At 35.7% G+C, this 18,060-nt stretch overlaps 2 protein-coding genes across 2 annotated transcripts in view; both read right to left on the bottom strand.

Moving 5' to 3' along the window:
• LOC145685229 (glutamate receptor ionotropic, delta-1-like) overlaps positions 1-18,060 on the bottom strand; it is a 60,027-nt gene that overhangs the window by 26,433 nt on the left and 15,534 nt on the right. The window contains exons 3-4 of the mRNA XM_081757590.1: positions 5,576-5,854; positions 2,908-3,011 (exon numbers count right to left, since the gene is read on the bottom strand). Coding sequence (XP_081613716.1) covers positions 2,908-3,011; positions 5,576-5,854 — 383 coding nt within the window. The remainder of the gene's footprint in view (positions 1-2,907; positions 3,012-5,575; positions 5,855-18,060) is intronic.
• On the bottom strand, positions 14,792-17,301 carry LOC145684688 (uncharacterized). Its single transcript, XM_081757069.1, has 2 exons — positions 15,023-17,301; positions 14,792-14,881 (listed from the first exon to the last, which is right to left on the bottom strand). The coding sequence occupies exon 1, from the start codon at positions 17,276-17,278 to the stop codon at positions 15,182-15,184; it is 2,097 nt and encodes a 698-aa protein (XP_081613195.1). The 5' UTR covers positions 17,279-17,301; the 3' UTR covers positions 14,792-14,881; positions 15,023-15,181.

Here is an 18,060-nt window from a genome sequence, read left to right as displayed (position 1 = left end):
TCTATATATATATACAACATAACTACTCGCACACAGTAACTATATATAGTAATTATTTTGAAACACCTACGAATTATTCGTTATTGCAACCATGTATATCTTAATATTATTATTAAAATTGCATCCTATCCCTTTTCTGCTAAACTTTAACTTTCTAAAGACGTTCAGGATAATTTCATCTCACTCACTTATTTGGGTCAGGCAACAGCAGACATAGCTTTCTAAACAAAAGAGTAACGTATTACTTGTTATTGATAGTTGAATAGCAACTGTCGTCATCAGTCTCAAGCTTCATTAACACGAAGAAAATGATACTAAATGTACACTCATAACATTCATTGCAAACGCGAATTCTGGTAAGCATTGGAATATTATAAAACTTTACAGTGTACGTAATCCAATCTACAAATTTATTATTTATATCTTATGTACTAATTTACTCTATTTTGATGTTCAGATTTAGTATAACTTGCCAATGTCAATATTATCGCGGTAATCTTATACTAAAGTTTACGAGAGTGACATCACGCATATTGGCTTGTTTACTTTCACACGAACAATAGCAAGTCAACAGTTGCCTACGGCTTAGGTCAAGAATAGTAACACAAAAGCAACTATAGTGAATCAAAGAAAGAATCAATGGGAAATTAACCTGACCACAAATACACTCCAACAAACATATTAACAGTACCAACGCTGCACTAATCAACTATACGGGTGCCACAGAATAATAACACAGACAACAACAAAAAAAAAAACAATATACCGTTATCGGTAAACCGGTACGTTATACTCGCCTATATCATTTTGTTAAACTCATATTAGATCTGTTGATTGTTTATACGTCTCATCTTAAAACATTTTTGTTTGTTAAACTCAAATAATATTGAAGATATTTTAGGTGCAGTCTTTTTCTGTATTTTATGCTACAAAACTATCTTTTTATGTATGCGAATTGAAAACTGCTGTCTTATTGTAAAATTATAATTTAGGCTGATCACTAAATTATAGACCTTCCAGGTATCAACGATACGCAATTATACCAACAATAGTTTCCTTACTCACATTAGCAATCATGCGCCTTTATTTTAAACATGTGAAAATATAGTTCATTTTCCCGTTTTCGGATTTCCACATCATCTCAAGATATAGCTTTTCTAGAATTATCAGCATTTTTTCCACCTTTACCTTCTGAACAAAACAAGTCTCCATGTTCACTGGAAAATCTCTCTTCCCTATGAACAATAATCTGTCTCTTAAACTAAATCAAAGTACTCAGTTTACGTTTTGTTCAGTCACTAGAAAAAAGTTGTGTACATACACATACTATTATCTTTGCTTTGTTAATATCTTCGGAACGAGTACAGCAAATTTAATTTAGTTACATATATATATATTAAAGCTAATTGACAGTAACTTTTATGTAACATAATTTATCATTTCTTTTACAAATTGCTTTTTTTTTAATTTAACATTCTACGAATACAGAGGATAAGGAAGATGTGATGATGAAATGAATGAAAATGATGGAATAAAAAAAGAGAAAACGGGAGAATCCAGAGAAAACCCATGCACATGGTGTTTGTTCACCACAAAGTAAACTAATAAGAAAGTTTAAGCTTATGTTTCAAAACGAAACCTAAATATTGATGTTTTAGAACATATAAGAACGAATACTAAGTTCAAGAAACGTTGTACCTATGAAGATCGTCTGTCAAATACTGAGTAAAGAAAAAGTTATATAACACTATTTTTATACCAAATGTTGACGTGTTGTTTAATAAATTAACCTTTGATGTGCCTGCCTAAACTTTCATTGAAACACATTTTTAGTTATATAGTTCCTAGTTAATTAATACCTAGATAAAACACCAGCTTTAAGATTGTTAAACAAAAAATATAACCTTATGTGAAGACAAAAAATAAATAAAATATTATAATTATGATATTAAAATCTTGTTGAGTAATTTTCGATATTTTGTTTTAAAGTGATACTTTTCCATTTTTTACACGATTACCATACATTATAGAATGCTGAAAATTCTGCTTTAATATATCAATTCACTAGGGAGTTACTTGACAAGAGAACATGTACAGACCATTTTACGGGTAAAAGTGCATTTTATATACGATAAATCCTAATTTCAATGGTTGATTTAAGAGTTTATGAAAGTGTGATGTAATTATACATTAATACATTATGTTATATTTTACACTATTGGCCACCTGATTAGAATACGTGGTTTCGGTGCGGGAGATCCGGGTTCAATTCGTGGTAGACACTTATATAGTTCGAACCCTACGTAAAATTGTAGGACTTCGTTTCATATAGTCAGAGTGCTAAACGAGACATTAAACCTCAAATTAATCTATCAATCAACTTTCCAGAATGGTCCAAAATTCCTGTCACTTCCAATAAAACACATACATAACAATAAGGGTCTATCAAATGTTTACTGTATAGTACATCTCAAATCACGACATATAATGGACTGTTCTTCAATTCATTATAATATTGTGGATTGTCTTTGTTCCAAAAGTACACGTTCTTAGCAGTGCTACTTACGAAGATAGCACTTATAACAGTATGTCATTGAAGATCTTATTTTCAAAAGGAACATTTCTATATCCAGTTTTCGGCTAAATTTAACTTCAATGGTTTCTAAATCTTTGAGATGAAATGTTTCACAATTACCCATTTTACAGTAAAAGTGGATGAACGAGGTGGATATATTCGTTTTTGAGAGACACGACTAACTTTACACTGTGATTTTTATTTAAAAATCATTAGTTTGCATAAACCTTATCGTATAATCCAGAGTTCATCTCATAGACTCAGAAACCGTTAAAAGTCACTTTTTTTTAATGGAGTATTTTGAAAATAAGTTTCTCAATTACAAAACTTACGTGAAATTTAGTTCTTGCTCCAGGTGGTTCCATAGATTTCCAACATATCCAGACACAGTAATCTTATTATTCGAGTCTTCTTCAGCAAATATAATCGGAGGATCCTGTATAAATTTTAACAATAATTTATTATTTTAAATGTTCCTTAAATTTCCATTATGTCCATGAATTTAAATGTGTAATTAAAAGTTATTTATAACCCACACCGGGATTAACACTTCCATAGCACAATAACAAAGGGAGATGTAGAAATTAAGATATCAACAGATCTAAATTTTCATGCGTAATCAGCTAGATAAACATTCCTAACGTAGTTTTGTCCAGGACTACAAAAGTTTGCTTTTTCTTAATCAAATTATACGCTTAAATATAATACGTCGACCCCTATATGATTCATATTGCCAATCTGTGTTCTATATAGTTACAAAATTAAGGAAATGTTTACCAAATTGATCGGTTTTAAAATAATACCAGAGTGGTAATACTACTTAGCAATATGTGAAAAATGTCAGAGAACAATTACTTAATAAACAAAATTAAAACTTAGTCCAATTTGTGATAAAATATGTATTTTACAATAGTACGAGCGTAAATTGAATTGAATTGATTTTGAGTTTAGCGTTCAGTTCAGCAGCGATGCTTTATGAGACGTGAACCTACAGCTTAATGTGAAATCTAAGTCACATGAGCTTCCGTCAGGAATCGGTCTTCAACGGCCATAGACTTGTACACTAACCACTCAGCCACGAGGGGCTCATACGAGCGTAAAGAAGTATATGCGTCACTGATGGAAAATACAAACAAGAATTGATTCAATCTACTACTTAAGTGTATTTTGCTACATATATTGTAAGAAACTACACTAACGACTGACGTAACAGCCCTGTCTGGACCTCAGCCTGTTCAACGCTATCTGTTAGCTATCGACTGAACTACGTGTAGCATAGCGACGAATATGTGGTATATTTCACACATATGATTAATGAGGGTATATTTCAGTATCAATTTCACCTCAACAAGTACACAGTAAAAAATGGTTGTGTTAATTCAACTCAATTTTAACACAGGGCAGTGGTTCCAGTGTGACTACCACTATGCGGTGTTAGTTCAACACAAACCCCGTGGTGTGGCGTTTAACACAAGGGGTGTGTTACATTTTTAACACAACCGGTGTTGAGTGGTATTAAATTCGGACCAGTGTTAGTATTTTCGGTGTAGATTCAACACCACGTCAGGGTCGGTAGTGTGGAGAAAAGTGTTGAGTGTTACTTGTGACGGTGTAGCACCAACACAAAGAAAGTAACACAGTGTGTAGTGTGTTAATTATTTTGTGTTAATATTAAACGATGTCAAGTATCAATATAACACAGTCCCTGTGTTACCTCAACATCATTTTCTTATTATTTCAACACACAATCTGTATCATAATTCAAGGTCAAAACCATATAAGTAACACCGTTTTGGTGTTAATTCAACACTTCCTGTGTTAAAATTCAAGGTCATACCACTACATTAACACCATTTTTGGTGTTAATTCGACTCCACATCTGTGTTACTACGACACCTATTTCGGTGTTGAAATAACTTCGTGTGTGGTGTTGATATAACAATTTTTCTGGTTGGAAAACTATGTGGTGTGCATGCTTACGCTTACCGAAGATTCTAATTTTAAAATAAGAATAGTAAACTACAGAACACTTCATATAGAAAATCTTCATAAAAGTTTTTGTCGTGCTCTCCAACATTTATTGTGAAGTATTTCTTGATGGTGCGAAACACAACCTTCACCAACATCTGAATGGTAGGAAAGAATGTTCAAGAATGATAGGAAACTATATCCTTATAATATGTTTGCCTCTTAATCGTGATTCTACTTGCTTTCCGCCATTTTTGAAGCACAGACCCTGGTGCTGACTGGTGAGCTCTAGTGCAGTGTACAAGTGACACAGTAATATGATGCTGTTTCTCGCTGTTGACGTATTTCTTCAGAAACATTATGTAAAACAATTGAAAACACATCGCGCGGTTCGCATGTTGAAATTTTGCGTATACCTGGATTTGTTTAAGTATTTCTTTCTACTGCATTTGTCTGTAGCTTCAATTCATGAGTCTTTATAATTAGAAGCCTAATATATTTGGCAATCACGCAGAAAACAACACCGAAAGTTCTACACTTGTGTTAATTTAACACACAGGCTGTGTGTCATTTCAACTACCGGCATTTGGCACACAACTCCAAATGGAGAGTGAGTTGTTCTAACCACCTGTTTGTGTTATATTTTAACACAATCGTGTTAACACATAGGCATGTCGTTGAAATAACACAACGATTTTTTACAGTGTAATAATATTGTATATTTTATAATCTAGTTGAGTTAACAGAAATTTAGACACTGTAAAATGGTGTTTTAATAGATTGAGTTTAATTACAGATTACAGTATACTCGCTTTGCAGGTAATGTAACTCTTGTTCTTAAATATGAATTGAAAATTATGATGATGTTTAAAAAAAGTTGTTGGCAAAATCTAGAATATAGATTACTATATTAATCAAACAACTGGACACTGTACTGTTATATTTGTCTTAAATTACACTTCAAGGGAAATATTATTTGAAGTAAAGATGTAACATCTAACTTTTGATTTCCTGTCTGAAATTTTTACTTACAGATGCAGATGTAGCAGAAACCTGTATTCCGTGTAAGTTCTTCCGTCTAGCCCAAATGGAAATACTGGTAAGGGAAAGCCCAGATTTCTCTCCAAATGTTCCTACATAGTTTGTAAGTAATGGGAAGTTTTCCTTAATGCGATAAATTTCTGTAAGTATGTCTCCTTGAAGCACATAAACCTCACTGTTGAAAGGCGTAGGGATATCAGAGAAGAACTGGGTGATTGAAACAGTAAGTGGCAGGATCATAATATATCTACTGCCGTTCGTAAGATTAGCCTGTTAAAATAATACAATGTTTTGCTAAATTATTTTTTCTTAAAATAGATTATCCAAAAGATTATAAATACTTATTTTACCCTAGTTTTCCTTGAAACTGTATTATTAAATGTTAACATTTTATTTAAAATGACAAAATATTTTGTGCCTGCAACAAAACAGTAAGGGTTCTTCCAAAGATTTGTTTATATAGAAAACAAAAGAACCAAATTCTGCTTTGAAAGGAAACAGAAATTTTTCTTTATCTGATCCCGAATTAATTCATTTGATTGCCAAACGACTATATAAGATTCAAACAAAACTTTCAATACAGAACACAATTTGAAACTATTATTTATCTTTTAAGTTACTGACGGTCAGTTTCAATTATTTGGTTACGTAGACGTAAGTACATATATATTCTTTCTTTCTTCCTTTATTTTCCAGAAGAGTACAAAACAGATTTTAGAATTTTTTTTTTTTTTGAACATACGTTGTCTTGTGTTAATACATTAATCCAAAACTTCTTCCAATTCAGAAAACACAAATCAAGATTTAAATTTTGTGTACTGTGAGCCGTCTCTGCAAGGGACTGTATGTAGTCTGTATTGAAAATTCATTTCAAGTCAATTCCTTCAATAGTCAAGTGAATATTTTGAAGCGTCAGTATATATAAATGTAGAATCCGCATCGAATTGCTGAGTTAGGTCTTTCCAGATGTTTTGATAGATTTTATGTTTCAACTCTTCGTTTGCAATCTTGATATAATGGGTTATTTATGGAGTAGCTTTAACATGAACCAAATTGGAGTAATAATGCCAGGCAAAACATGGAAGTGACGGAACTTTTTGTATATTTTCATCTTTGATATTGAGATACGATATGCTTGTACGAGGATATGATCCAAGGACTGTTCTTAATAAAGGGAGTTTTCTTTTGTTGCATGAGGAATTCTATCTTCTGAAGTTTGTACACGATGTAGACCTTTACGTTACGAAAATAAACTTCACAGTAAAATACTCGTAAATAAAGATAAGTGGTTGGTCTAGAGTTTTCAAAACTTCAGGTTCTACAGGGGAAAGGGGTAGTTTTTACAGTATTTTCTTGGACTGTTATATCGTCACGAAAGAATAGCTATATCGTTTAAAATGACCCTTTGAACATAGTAAAGCCTAGCATATTGGTGGATTAAATGAACGATTATACTCGGCCTAGTACTGATCCCAGAACGTTACTCTACCCCGTAGGAAAGGAGTGTTTACACAACAGTGAAACGAATGGTTTTCTATGCCGTCACTGTCTTTCTTCATAGACTGGCACACTCGACTGACTTTTTACACAGGTCTAGTACGTTACAAGTCGCTTGCAAAGCATAAAAATTGGTGGAGGGGAAGGCGAGTGGTCGAGTTACTGGGTCTCCGCCTAAACCACCCCACTAGGCCTGGCACTCGGTCGTCAACATACATACTCGCCTGATTGTTTACATTAATCGAGTAGATTGGCGAGCTGCTATTCGTTCACTTACTCCTTCATTTACTCCACTAATGCAAACCAGCCTTTATCACTTGAACACCCTAAAGGCGGATTTTCATGTGTCCTTTACCTCCGTGAGTTGCGAGCGATTGTGCTAAACAGCCAATGAAATCACGCATCGGAGATGGCGCGCTACACTCGCGTCAGAGTAGAAATTTGTTCAATTCTGACGGAAGTAGCGCGCGTACACTATTGTATTCACTGACTAACATGGCGGAAGTCGCAAACTTTCTATTTTACGCATGCGCATTAGCTAGGGAGTAGTAATTTGGCGCAATACACGCACGGATGTATGAAAACGAAAATAATTTACGGTGAATACGCTACATGTGATGCTTCCGTTCTAACGCGGGCATGAAAATCCGCCTTAAGCTTTCAATATGTCAGTTTCATTGCAGTGAACACCCTAAAGAGACAAAAAGGGTTTATTTTTTTCGTATAAATATCTGAGGTTCGACTTATAAATCCCTCATTAAGAATAACTGAACACGTGACGAAAGCATTTTTGAAAATTAACCTTCAAAAGCGAGGAAGAGAATATAATATTTTGGATTTTGTATGTCGCCTTTTCAAGGAAACACGGCTGAACCCATTGAAAATGGGTTTTGAACAATACTTGGCTCCAGTTGGGTTTCTATAAGTTCAATCTATTAACCCTAGAAAGACCAAGGAGAAGGGGGTTAATTTTGTCCGCGAGTTCTTTTTTATTTAGTTTATATGGATTAATATGTATTCAGGATTCTCTGTTTTATTGTTATTGTTCCTTTTGATATAAAGTTCATTTTCGCTTTTTTCAACTGGAATATACTGCATTGTTTTTTTGTAAAAAAAAAAATCATGTTGTGAGGGCTGATTTGAAACCCCCTTTGGCCATAGGTACTACCCACCTTTGTTTTCCTTTCATTTGTTATTTTATACCTAAAACTTGTAATACTTTTTAAAAATGTTACTTTTCTCCTTTATATAAACGCTTATGTTTTCATAGAACTTGTCAAGCGTTAGTTATAATACTGGTTTTCTGCATAGTATTATAAGAAATTTGGTATAATATATAAGCTGTTCTACGCATTGTGTTTAGCTTTTTTCTTTTTCTTTTCTTTTTTTTTTTACAAACAAAAAGCACAATTCCTTGAAAAATTTTGTTTTTGAAATTTAGTTCAACACATTAACTCAAATTGAACAAATATACTCTAAAAGCTACTTAAAACCGACGGGGGCAAATTTGACCCCCCTTGGACCTTCACGTAGCAGATGTGAGCACGGACTTTCTAGGATTAAAAGAAAAAGTATCGTAAGTACATATCCTAACGGGTTGAAAGGGAGATATGCCCTGAATATTTCCGTAATTGTAATTATTCTCGTGCAAATAACGATCATTTCAGCTAGTTCATACAAAAAATTAGACAAAGAATTTTTTTCATTGTTCAAAAGTTTTAACGCTACTTAAGATCATGATTGTTAATTTATAAATTACTGTTTAAAAGGTCAACAATCAAGCCGTTACTAAGAATTAAGTTTCTCTTATTCATGTGATGAAATTCAGTGTTTGTTAAGGTAAGTATGTTCCTTCCCCACTTTTTTTTTTCTAGTAGCGTTGAGGCTAAAAACGTTACTAGGAATTAGAGTCACTATATGTACAAAAGAACTAGCATGAATGTTTAATCAATATGCTAGTTTGTTACTTGGCTGTTAAGATTACTTAGGGGCAACAGAGGGAAGGGGAACAGCGCCCTGGAATAAATCCCTCTATGAAAAGGAAGCTGCGACGGTTATTTATTTAGTATCTTCCTCAGGTTCATTTTCACTTTGTAATTTGCAGGTCATGAGCGCTGCGGGTCTTTATAACAATCAATTGGCATCTTCTCAGGCCCGGCAAATTCCCGAAAGATGCCCCATTTTGTACAATGGTGATCATATTACAATAATATCAATAATAATAATAATAATAATAATAATATCAATAATAATAATAATAATAATAATAATAATAATAATAATAATAATAATAATAATAATAATAATAATAATAATAATAATAATAATAATAATTTAAGCTAAAAGCTAGAGCAAAACAGGTAATTAGTAAGTACCTAGGTAATATGTCTTAGAAGTAGTAAGTTTCTTTCATTTCCATAGTTAAAAAAGTGACTTCCCCAGGGTTCAATGTGTGCAATCATTCTATCTCTTCTTTTCAAATATTCTTATACAGTGAAACTTCCCTTAATAATGGACACCTCTCAATAACGGACACCTCTATAATACGGACAGATTTTTTTTTTTTTTTTTTTTTTTTTTTGCCCCGGCAAAAATATATGTTATCTTACGGAACAAACCCTTCCCTTTTACGGACACTCTCAGGTACGGACGCGGACAGTCTTTTTTTTAATTCTTCTCTTTTTCTGCCCGCAATAAACTGCTTTCTGGTGGAAATTCTAGCAATAACATTCATACAGGGCCAGTAGTACGCAAGAGAATTGTATGCGAAAGATCTTCCCTTCCCTAACAATTTTATTCCTTTTTTTCTGGGTCTTGCATATTTCCCGACAATTTCACAGAGAACAAAAAATAAACTGTTTGTTTCACAATGACACGAGCAATGTTTGCACCAGTGGCGGCCTCTGAGGCAGTGACGCCGTGACATGTCACTGCCTTGAGAAGTAGAAGATTCAGAATATTAAAAGAAAGCGAGTTAAATATCATAACTGCTTCTGAATTTCTTCCTTTTTTCTGCCCGCTGCCGTATCTATTTAGTCGCAAGACCTAGCGCGAAAGACCTAGCGATGGCAACTCTGCTTCGGTGACTGTCACCAGGCCCTTGCTTCTGAATACTGCTTGGCATAGTGGTATCACCATATACGCGCCCTATCAGCTGTGTACGGGAAAGGCTTTCCATTGCGTGTCCATTGCTTCTAGCTCGTGACAACGAAAGGGGAGTTCTTAAGTTGACACAACCAGAGCAACAGGACATGACGTCACTTAATGTCGTCACTACCCTGGAGCACTTCATGCGCAGTGTATCCATAAGCAAGGCAGCTCTGTTGACAGCATTACGGCTGAGATAATATGCCAAGGTGGATTATAATTTAAGACATACCTGGAATTTGTTCGTGTACTGGTGGACAATAAAAAACACATTATGTTGTTACAGTGGTTGTGTGAGTTGCGTTTTACATTCAACAAACGAACAAGATTATACACAAACAATGCACTGAATAATGCATAAATAATTGTGGCTTCTCCCATCAAAGGTGGGAAGAACGCCGGAATTAAAAAAAAAAAATCTCATTTCGTGCTGCGCACTGATACTGGTATCAAGATTGAAATTTCAGGTTTCCTCAGTTATGTTCTATTTTATAAGTGTACTGAGCCCTACTGACATTCATGATATATCAATTTCTTTTAGTACCAAAGAACTCTTGTAGGTTTAGTAAGTGTTTTGGAGTGGCAGAAACGGGATTAAGAATACGTGGAAATTTTTAAAATTACAATTTACAGGTAAAAGGTGTTAATTCAGAACAAAAGACAAATGTTTAGGGAATTTATTTATGGGGGCGCAGAATATGTATGCCATCTGTGGACATAGATACAGCAATAAGATAATGAGTTCATTTCTATGAAACTCTCCATAAGGACGTTATTCCTGGGCTGCAAACTAATGTACAAGGGACTTGAAATATGACTATTTCGCTGCCTAAACCTACCCTAACCTAACCCGAACTACTGCTACTCTACTACTAGTAGTATACTATTATTACTACTACTACTCAACTACTACCATTACTGCCTTACTATACTACTACTATTGATTATTTTGGCAGCAATAACGAAAAGTGCACAAATTCCTTTTTCTGCATGACTGCCGGCGGCAATGGCTGCTCCTACACCAGTCTACTGCTACTAGCCTATTATTATACTATCATTGCTACTACCAGGGCCGAAACCAGCTACAAAAGTTTGGGAGGGCCAAGTCATTAAAATTATCTTATAAATATCTAAATTGTGTTTTTGTATTAATAATAAAATTATGTATTGAAGTCTGGAGGGGCCACAAAAAGTTTAGGGGGACCTGGCCCCCCTAGCCCCCTCTGGTTGCGGGCCTGGCTACTACCCTACTACTACTACTGCCTTACTACTACTATACTATATTACTATTATTACCATTACTAAGTGTGCACCCATAAATTAAAAAAAAATGTAATTTTTGAACAATTATCTCCTGTAGCGCCCCTGAATTTTACCTGTTTCTGGTGGATCACTGGCATGCGCCAACACATGTACAGCCTAGAAGGCGTGATGACACTATTTTCATCAAGAAATGTGAGTTTCGAAGTAATATGAATTTGTCCACGTATTGTTTATCTGAACTGCGGAAACTGCTTTATCCCAATTTAAGGATGCATATTAACACTGATGTAATAAAGTAATTATGCAGCCTATACCTAAGCTACACGAGGTTTACGTTTACGCACCCACTGAGTAGTAATCGCGGGACTTGAGGCAAATTTTTCCGCCCCCTAGAGCGTGGTGCCCGCCGCCGCCGCCAAAATTTTGCGCCCCGGGCGCCCGGCGCCCATTTTTGGGGTTACATGTTATGACGTCATAGGGTCACGTGATGTTAGGCCATGCCTTTTTGGGTTACGTGATGTTAGGCCCTGGAGCATGGAGCCCGCCGCCAAAATTTTGCGCCCCGGGCGCCCGGCGCCCATTTTGGGGTTACATGTTATGACGTCATAGGGTTACGTGATGTTAGGCCATGCTTTTTTTTGGGTTACGTGATGTTAGGCCACGCCTTTATGGGTTACGTGGTGTTAGGCCACGTCTTTATGGGGTAGTTTTACCGAGGGGGGTTGATTTTGTTTTCTTTTACGGCATAAAATTTTTGGAGATCGTTACTTTTTAATGGAATATAGGTGTATGTATAGTTTACTTTGCGGTATATATTTTCAATTTAGCGCCCCTAGGCCACACCCCCGTTCGCCTTTATGGGGTAGGTTGTTGATTTTGTTCCCTTTACGGTATAAAATTTGGAGATTGTTACCTTATGATGAAGTACAGGTGTATGTATAGCTTATTTTGTGTTACTTGATTTTAACTTTTGCGCCCCTGGAGTGTGACGCCACTGAAATTTTGCGCCCCGGTCCCTTTAGTTTACATAGTTTACGATCCGCCTTTATGGGGCAGTTTCACGTATGAGTTTATTTGTTTCTTTTTATGGTTATAAATTTGAAGAATGTTATTTCCTTTTTACCTTATAGGATGTATATATAGCTTACCTTATTTTTGTTCCCTTTGATACACCCATGCGCACACCTTAGCATTACGTCATGGGGTCACGTGGTGTTAGGCTTTATGGGTAGACCTACCGAAGGGGTGCAGGGGTACATAGGACCCCCCCCTTAAATTTTGGAAATTGCCAAATCTAAAAATTTGGTATGGTAGCCTAGGACCATAGTATGTACCTCTACTAGTATTGGGTGTCTATGTCGTTCCCTTTCATGGGTAAAAAATTGCCAAAAATTCAAATTTCGGGGTTTTTTGACCTAATTTATCCCCTTTGATGAGGTGTTATTACCCTATATGGATATATGTGCATATACAGGGTCAATTACCTTTCATAAGACATGGATATATTTGTGCACCCCGGCAGGAGTACATTGGCCCACCCCTTAAATTTTTGGAAATCGCCCAATTTAAACATTTGGTATAATAGTATAAAACCCTAATATAGATCACTATAAATTTGGGTGGTCTACCTCGTTCCCTTTTAGGGGTATAAAATTGCCAAAATATAAAGGTAAGCAATACGTTGTATCACGTGTTTGGTTTTTTGACCTAATTTATTCCAATGGATGAGGTCCTATTACCTTATATGGTTATATGGTCATGTATAGGGGTCCATCCCCTATTATGAAACAGGTACATTTGTGCACCCCTTGATTTTTTTTTGGGGGGAATGATACTTTGGCCCACCCCTTAAGTTTTTTAGAAATTGCCAAATTTAAACATTTGGTATCATAGTACTGGACCCTAATATATATTACTATAAATTTGGGTGGTCCACCTCGTTCCCTTTTAGGAGCCATTTTGTTCCGCTTTAGGGGTGAACATGGATACAGTGGGCCACCTCGTTCCCTTTTAGGGGGCATTTTTGTTCCGCTTTAGGAGTGAACCTTGCAATCGTCCCGAGTTTGATTCTTGGAAATGTTGAATTTAACGTCCCCGCGAAAACGATGAGAAATGATAGGACGAAACATGAACTTACTTGACTGAGGATTGAAGCAGGGACCTCATACACTAGAGACAATCGCTGAGCCATCGTACACGTGTGTTGATTACTATGCAATAGTCCCGAGTTTGATTCTAGGTGTTAGTTTCAGGAAATGTTAACGTTCCCTTGAAACGATGATGAGAAATGAGAAAACATCATAAACTTACTTGCTTGCGGATTGAAGCAGAGATCTCACACATCAGAAATAAGAGCTGAGTCACCATACTCGATTGAGAAGTTCAGTTTGTTGATTACTATGTCATGGTCCCGAGTTCGATTCTTGGAAATGTTGAGTTTAACGTCCCCTTGAAACGATGATGAAAAATGATAGGAGGAAACATGAACTTACTTCGTTGTGGATTGAAGCGCTGAGCCGCCGTACTCCATTCAGTGCGAACAGTTTCGCGTATGAAAAGAAGACGAGCAGATTATGTTACATTACACATTTCAGTGCGAGCAGTTTATACTAGGTTTATGTTTCATATAGAAAGATAGAAGATCTGCGTTGTCATCTTTTTTACTTCGTGTGCAACTTTGACCTTGAAGAAAACTTTGGTGACTCAGTGCAAAGCATTGACGTATACACATAATCTTATTGTTTAGTTGGCTGTATTTAGAGATGAATCAGACATGTAAGGTTGCTGGTTCGAATCTAGTTGTGTTCGCTGTAACTCAGGGTCTGAGCGATACTTACCGAAATTTTTCCAGTGTTGCCAACACTATCAGAATGAATCGATTCATTTAGTCGGAGCAGTTTCGTGACGAAAACTGATTTTTGTTTTGCACACAAAAATTTTTCTGAAACAGAATTTTGTTTGTACATAAAAATTTTTCTGAAACAGAATTTTGTTTGTACATAAAAATTTTTCTGAAACAGTTTTTGTTTTGTACACACAAAAAATTTCTGAAACAGAATTTTGTTTTCGTACACAAAAAATTTTTCTGAAAACATTTTTTTTTCGTACAAAAAAAAATTTTCTGAATCAGTTTTTTTTTTCGTACACTAAAAATTTTCTGAAACAAAAATTTAGTTTGATTTTTTTTTTCGTAAAACATTGATTTATTTTACCGGTAAACTGATTCAGAAAAAAGAAATTGAAATCGCAGTACAGGAAAAAGAATTTGATTTTAGGATGTGAAATAAAAACACAGAATCATGTTTTTGTACATTTATTTTTAGCATGTGAAAATGAATACAGAATTTCTTTTTTCTTCAAAGGAAGACGTGTCCGTGACGGGTACAAATTCTGTAAAGAGAAAATAAAACATATGAATATACATGGTAATATTTATTTTGTTTCCTGTGAAAGAAGAAAAACAGATTATTAACATCGAACTAACTGATCAAGAGAGAGTGAGGTGAGAAAAGAAACGCAAATGTGACGTACCTGAATTCCTTTTTTTTTTTCTCCACGGGTTTCTGCAAGGTGATGTCATCTGAGTTTTTGTCTTCGCTCGTGCATCGTTGAAGCATGTCCCGTGTTGCGTTGATTCTTTGCCCCGTCTTTGGGAGGTGATGTTGGTGGGATTAGGGAAAAATATGGCTGTTATTCTGTTCTGGCTTTTTTATACCCATAGGGCAATGTCTCGTATGTGTCTGATATTAATCGGCGTTTTTTATAGTTGAAACTGTACTTCTTTTCTTCAGGTTTTGTGACAAGATGATGATCGTGGGTTCTGTAAATTTTGTGCGGCGTGCTAATGGAGATTTTTTCACTCGATTGATTTATGATCATTTGCTCCAGACTATTAAAATTTAACTTTTGACTTGCAGTATAATTGAGTGTGAATCCACGAATTTTGCATACATAACTGGTTGATTTCGTGTCGGGGTCGTAGATTTCCAAGGCGTACTGTTTTGGGCCACCAGACACGAATTTTTTAATGTATGCTTTTGGTCCAATTGATTCCAGTTCATTTGACATTGAACCAAGAAATACTTCTGGTTCTATTGTGGTCTCTGATGGTCGCTGCGTGAATATCACGGAATCTGTATCGAAATATAATACTCTTTCTTGCAGCAGTTCTAAATATTTGTAGAGTTCCAGACGAGCTTGACACGTTGTAAATGCTCCAAGGACAACATTAGCATTGTTATTTTGTACTGGAACATCATCTTCATACTGCCAATAAAGGTATAACATCGAATCGTTAACAGGTAAAATTTGGTTGACTTTTATGTCTGGAGCAGTTAATTTCTGATACAGTTCTTTGGGGTCGTTAATGATGGTCGTTTGGCTGAAATTGTCTCTTATAGCGAGTCGTCCCCAGAAGGCATTCAAACAGAGTTTTGCAAGACTACGACGTGCTGAATTTGTCATTATATTTGCTGCATCTAAAGTTATGCCTTCCCGTTGTTGTACCACTTGAATATACTGCTGCTTTTCTTCTTCGGTGACGCAATTGGCAGGCCATCCAGAAGCTTCCAGCTTAGATTTCAAAAATGTGTTAATGTATTCGCTGAATAATCCGCCAGTCTTGGTTTCTGGATCATATACGGTGATGTCGTAATCCCAAATTTCGTAAATTTCAATGACTTGATACCCAAGTTCAATGGCTTTTTGAATTTCATAGGACACCCATGTTCCTGTTAGGCTTCGTTCACTGTCCGAATGTGTACATTCAGAATCTTGATTTAATGCTGTGGCACAGGCAGCACAAAGTGGAAACAACAACTTCTTATTTGAGCGAAATGGCAGCACTGGATGAAACACATTTCTGCTAGGCAAGATCTTCAACTTGACCAATCCGTTGACATCTTGAATGTCGGGCATTTCTGGATCTCCCTGTAGATATATTCGTGGATGCCCTATTGGATACCGTCCACATTTATTTACATAAGGATACAGGGAAACGATATCCAAGAATTTTATTTCTTCGCCTTCATTTTCATTTGCGACGTGATACAATTTAATGGCATTAACACGGCCACCATAGAAGCTGTCTCTTGGATTTAATGGTGTCTTATTAATATAAGGATGTGTGCTTAAAGAAGAGGCCAATGCTGGATTGGATTTTAACACTTGACGAAATTCACATTCCCACATTTCATGTACTTTATATCCCATGGATCGTAATAATTTCATTTTACGCTGTGTTCTCTCGTAACGATAGTTCATCGTTTCTTCGGAGTTCTCATAAATGGGCTGATCACGGCCTGTAGGGACACATAGAGGACAGCCGTGGAATTTGCACCCTTCAAATTCATACACGTGTTCCTCTTTAGTGTCGGGATTTTGGTAGTAGCCGTCCAGATGAAAACCAGCAACATAAACTTCTTTTCCTCTCGCAGCATGTTGAATTGAATGACCCTCTTTTTCTTCCATGTAGGCAAGCCACTGCAAAGCAATCCGTGACTGATTGTTTCTGTGACGGTATCCACGTGCAGGGAGAATGCTAATAGTATTAGGTTTTAAGAAATTTCGTCGAAATACTAAATTGCACGCACTCGCCAAAGTGATAGCCTCCAGGAAAGGATTGACATGAGTTTCTTGTTCAAAAGTGGTCATGAAAGATATACAAGCCATTCGAAGTACGTTGACGTCCTGGACACAATAGTTTACCAATTCTTCTTGGAAAATAAACGTATCGTTCTGGTGTTCGTTGTACCATGTCATGAATTTCTCTCGTTCATCCACTTTCATTTCATCTGCACCATAATAATGGATGTCCGGTAATTTTCCCACATACGTTTGATTTGCAGCAGTATTAAAAAAGTGTGGAAAATATCCTTTGGTCGCTGGTAAATGAAATGCCTTGGATAATTTACTTAAAGCCATTGGCATGAAATTTAAGGAGTCAATAAACGATAAGTGATTCACTTTCATGCTTAAAATTTTTGCTCCGTTCAAGATCAAAGTAGGTTTCAATTCATGTTCTTCCACTAAAGATTTAAGAATAAAATGACCATCATATCCCTTACAGTTATGTGCCAAAGATACAATAAGTTTGATGCTGGGTCGTGGTTGACGTAAATACGCAAGAAAGGCATTGATCGGATCATCTTGAAAAATATGTTCTCGCTGTCCACAAACTTCACACGGATGATGTATATCCTCATCTTGAACACAGTTGTAACATACTTGTTGGGCCACCAGTAAATTGGGCTTATGAATGAACGTGTCTTCATCGAAGAAAGTATCCTGTGTGGCTTCGATATCATAGAAGACAATCATAGCTTTCTTGGCATGTAACACTGATGGAACTCCAGGTTTTAATTGAGTCGTATCAGGCTTCATGTAGCATTGGTGGGTAGACGTAACATGTTTATGGCACACATTACAAAAATAATCAGTACAATCATGTTTTCTTTCCCCTGTATGGACAAACGAATAAATGCGTAGACATTTGGCACACTGTTTCACCATCTTGCATATTGGTTGGCCTTTATGGTATGGTACAGTCAGATGATTTGTATAGCATGTTT

This window comes from Thermobia domestica, chromosome 5 (genome assembly GCF_964235325.1).
Source record: "Thermobia domestica chromosome 5, izTheDome1.hap1.1, whole genome shotgun sequence".
Classification (NCBI taxonomy): Eukaryota; Metazoa; Arthropoda; class Insecta; order Zygentoma; family Lepismatidae; genus Thermobia; species Thermobia domestica.
The sequence above is the reverse complement of the archived record's forward strand: the minus strand, read 5'-3'. Positions and strand labels throughout refer to the sequence as shown.

Bases quoted from the DNA above. Each gene is read 5' to 3' on its own strand.
- LOC145684688 (XM_081757069.1), bottom strand. From the start codon at position 17,278: ATGAAAGTGGATGAACGAGAGAAATTCATGACATGGTACAACGAACAC.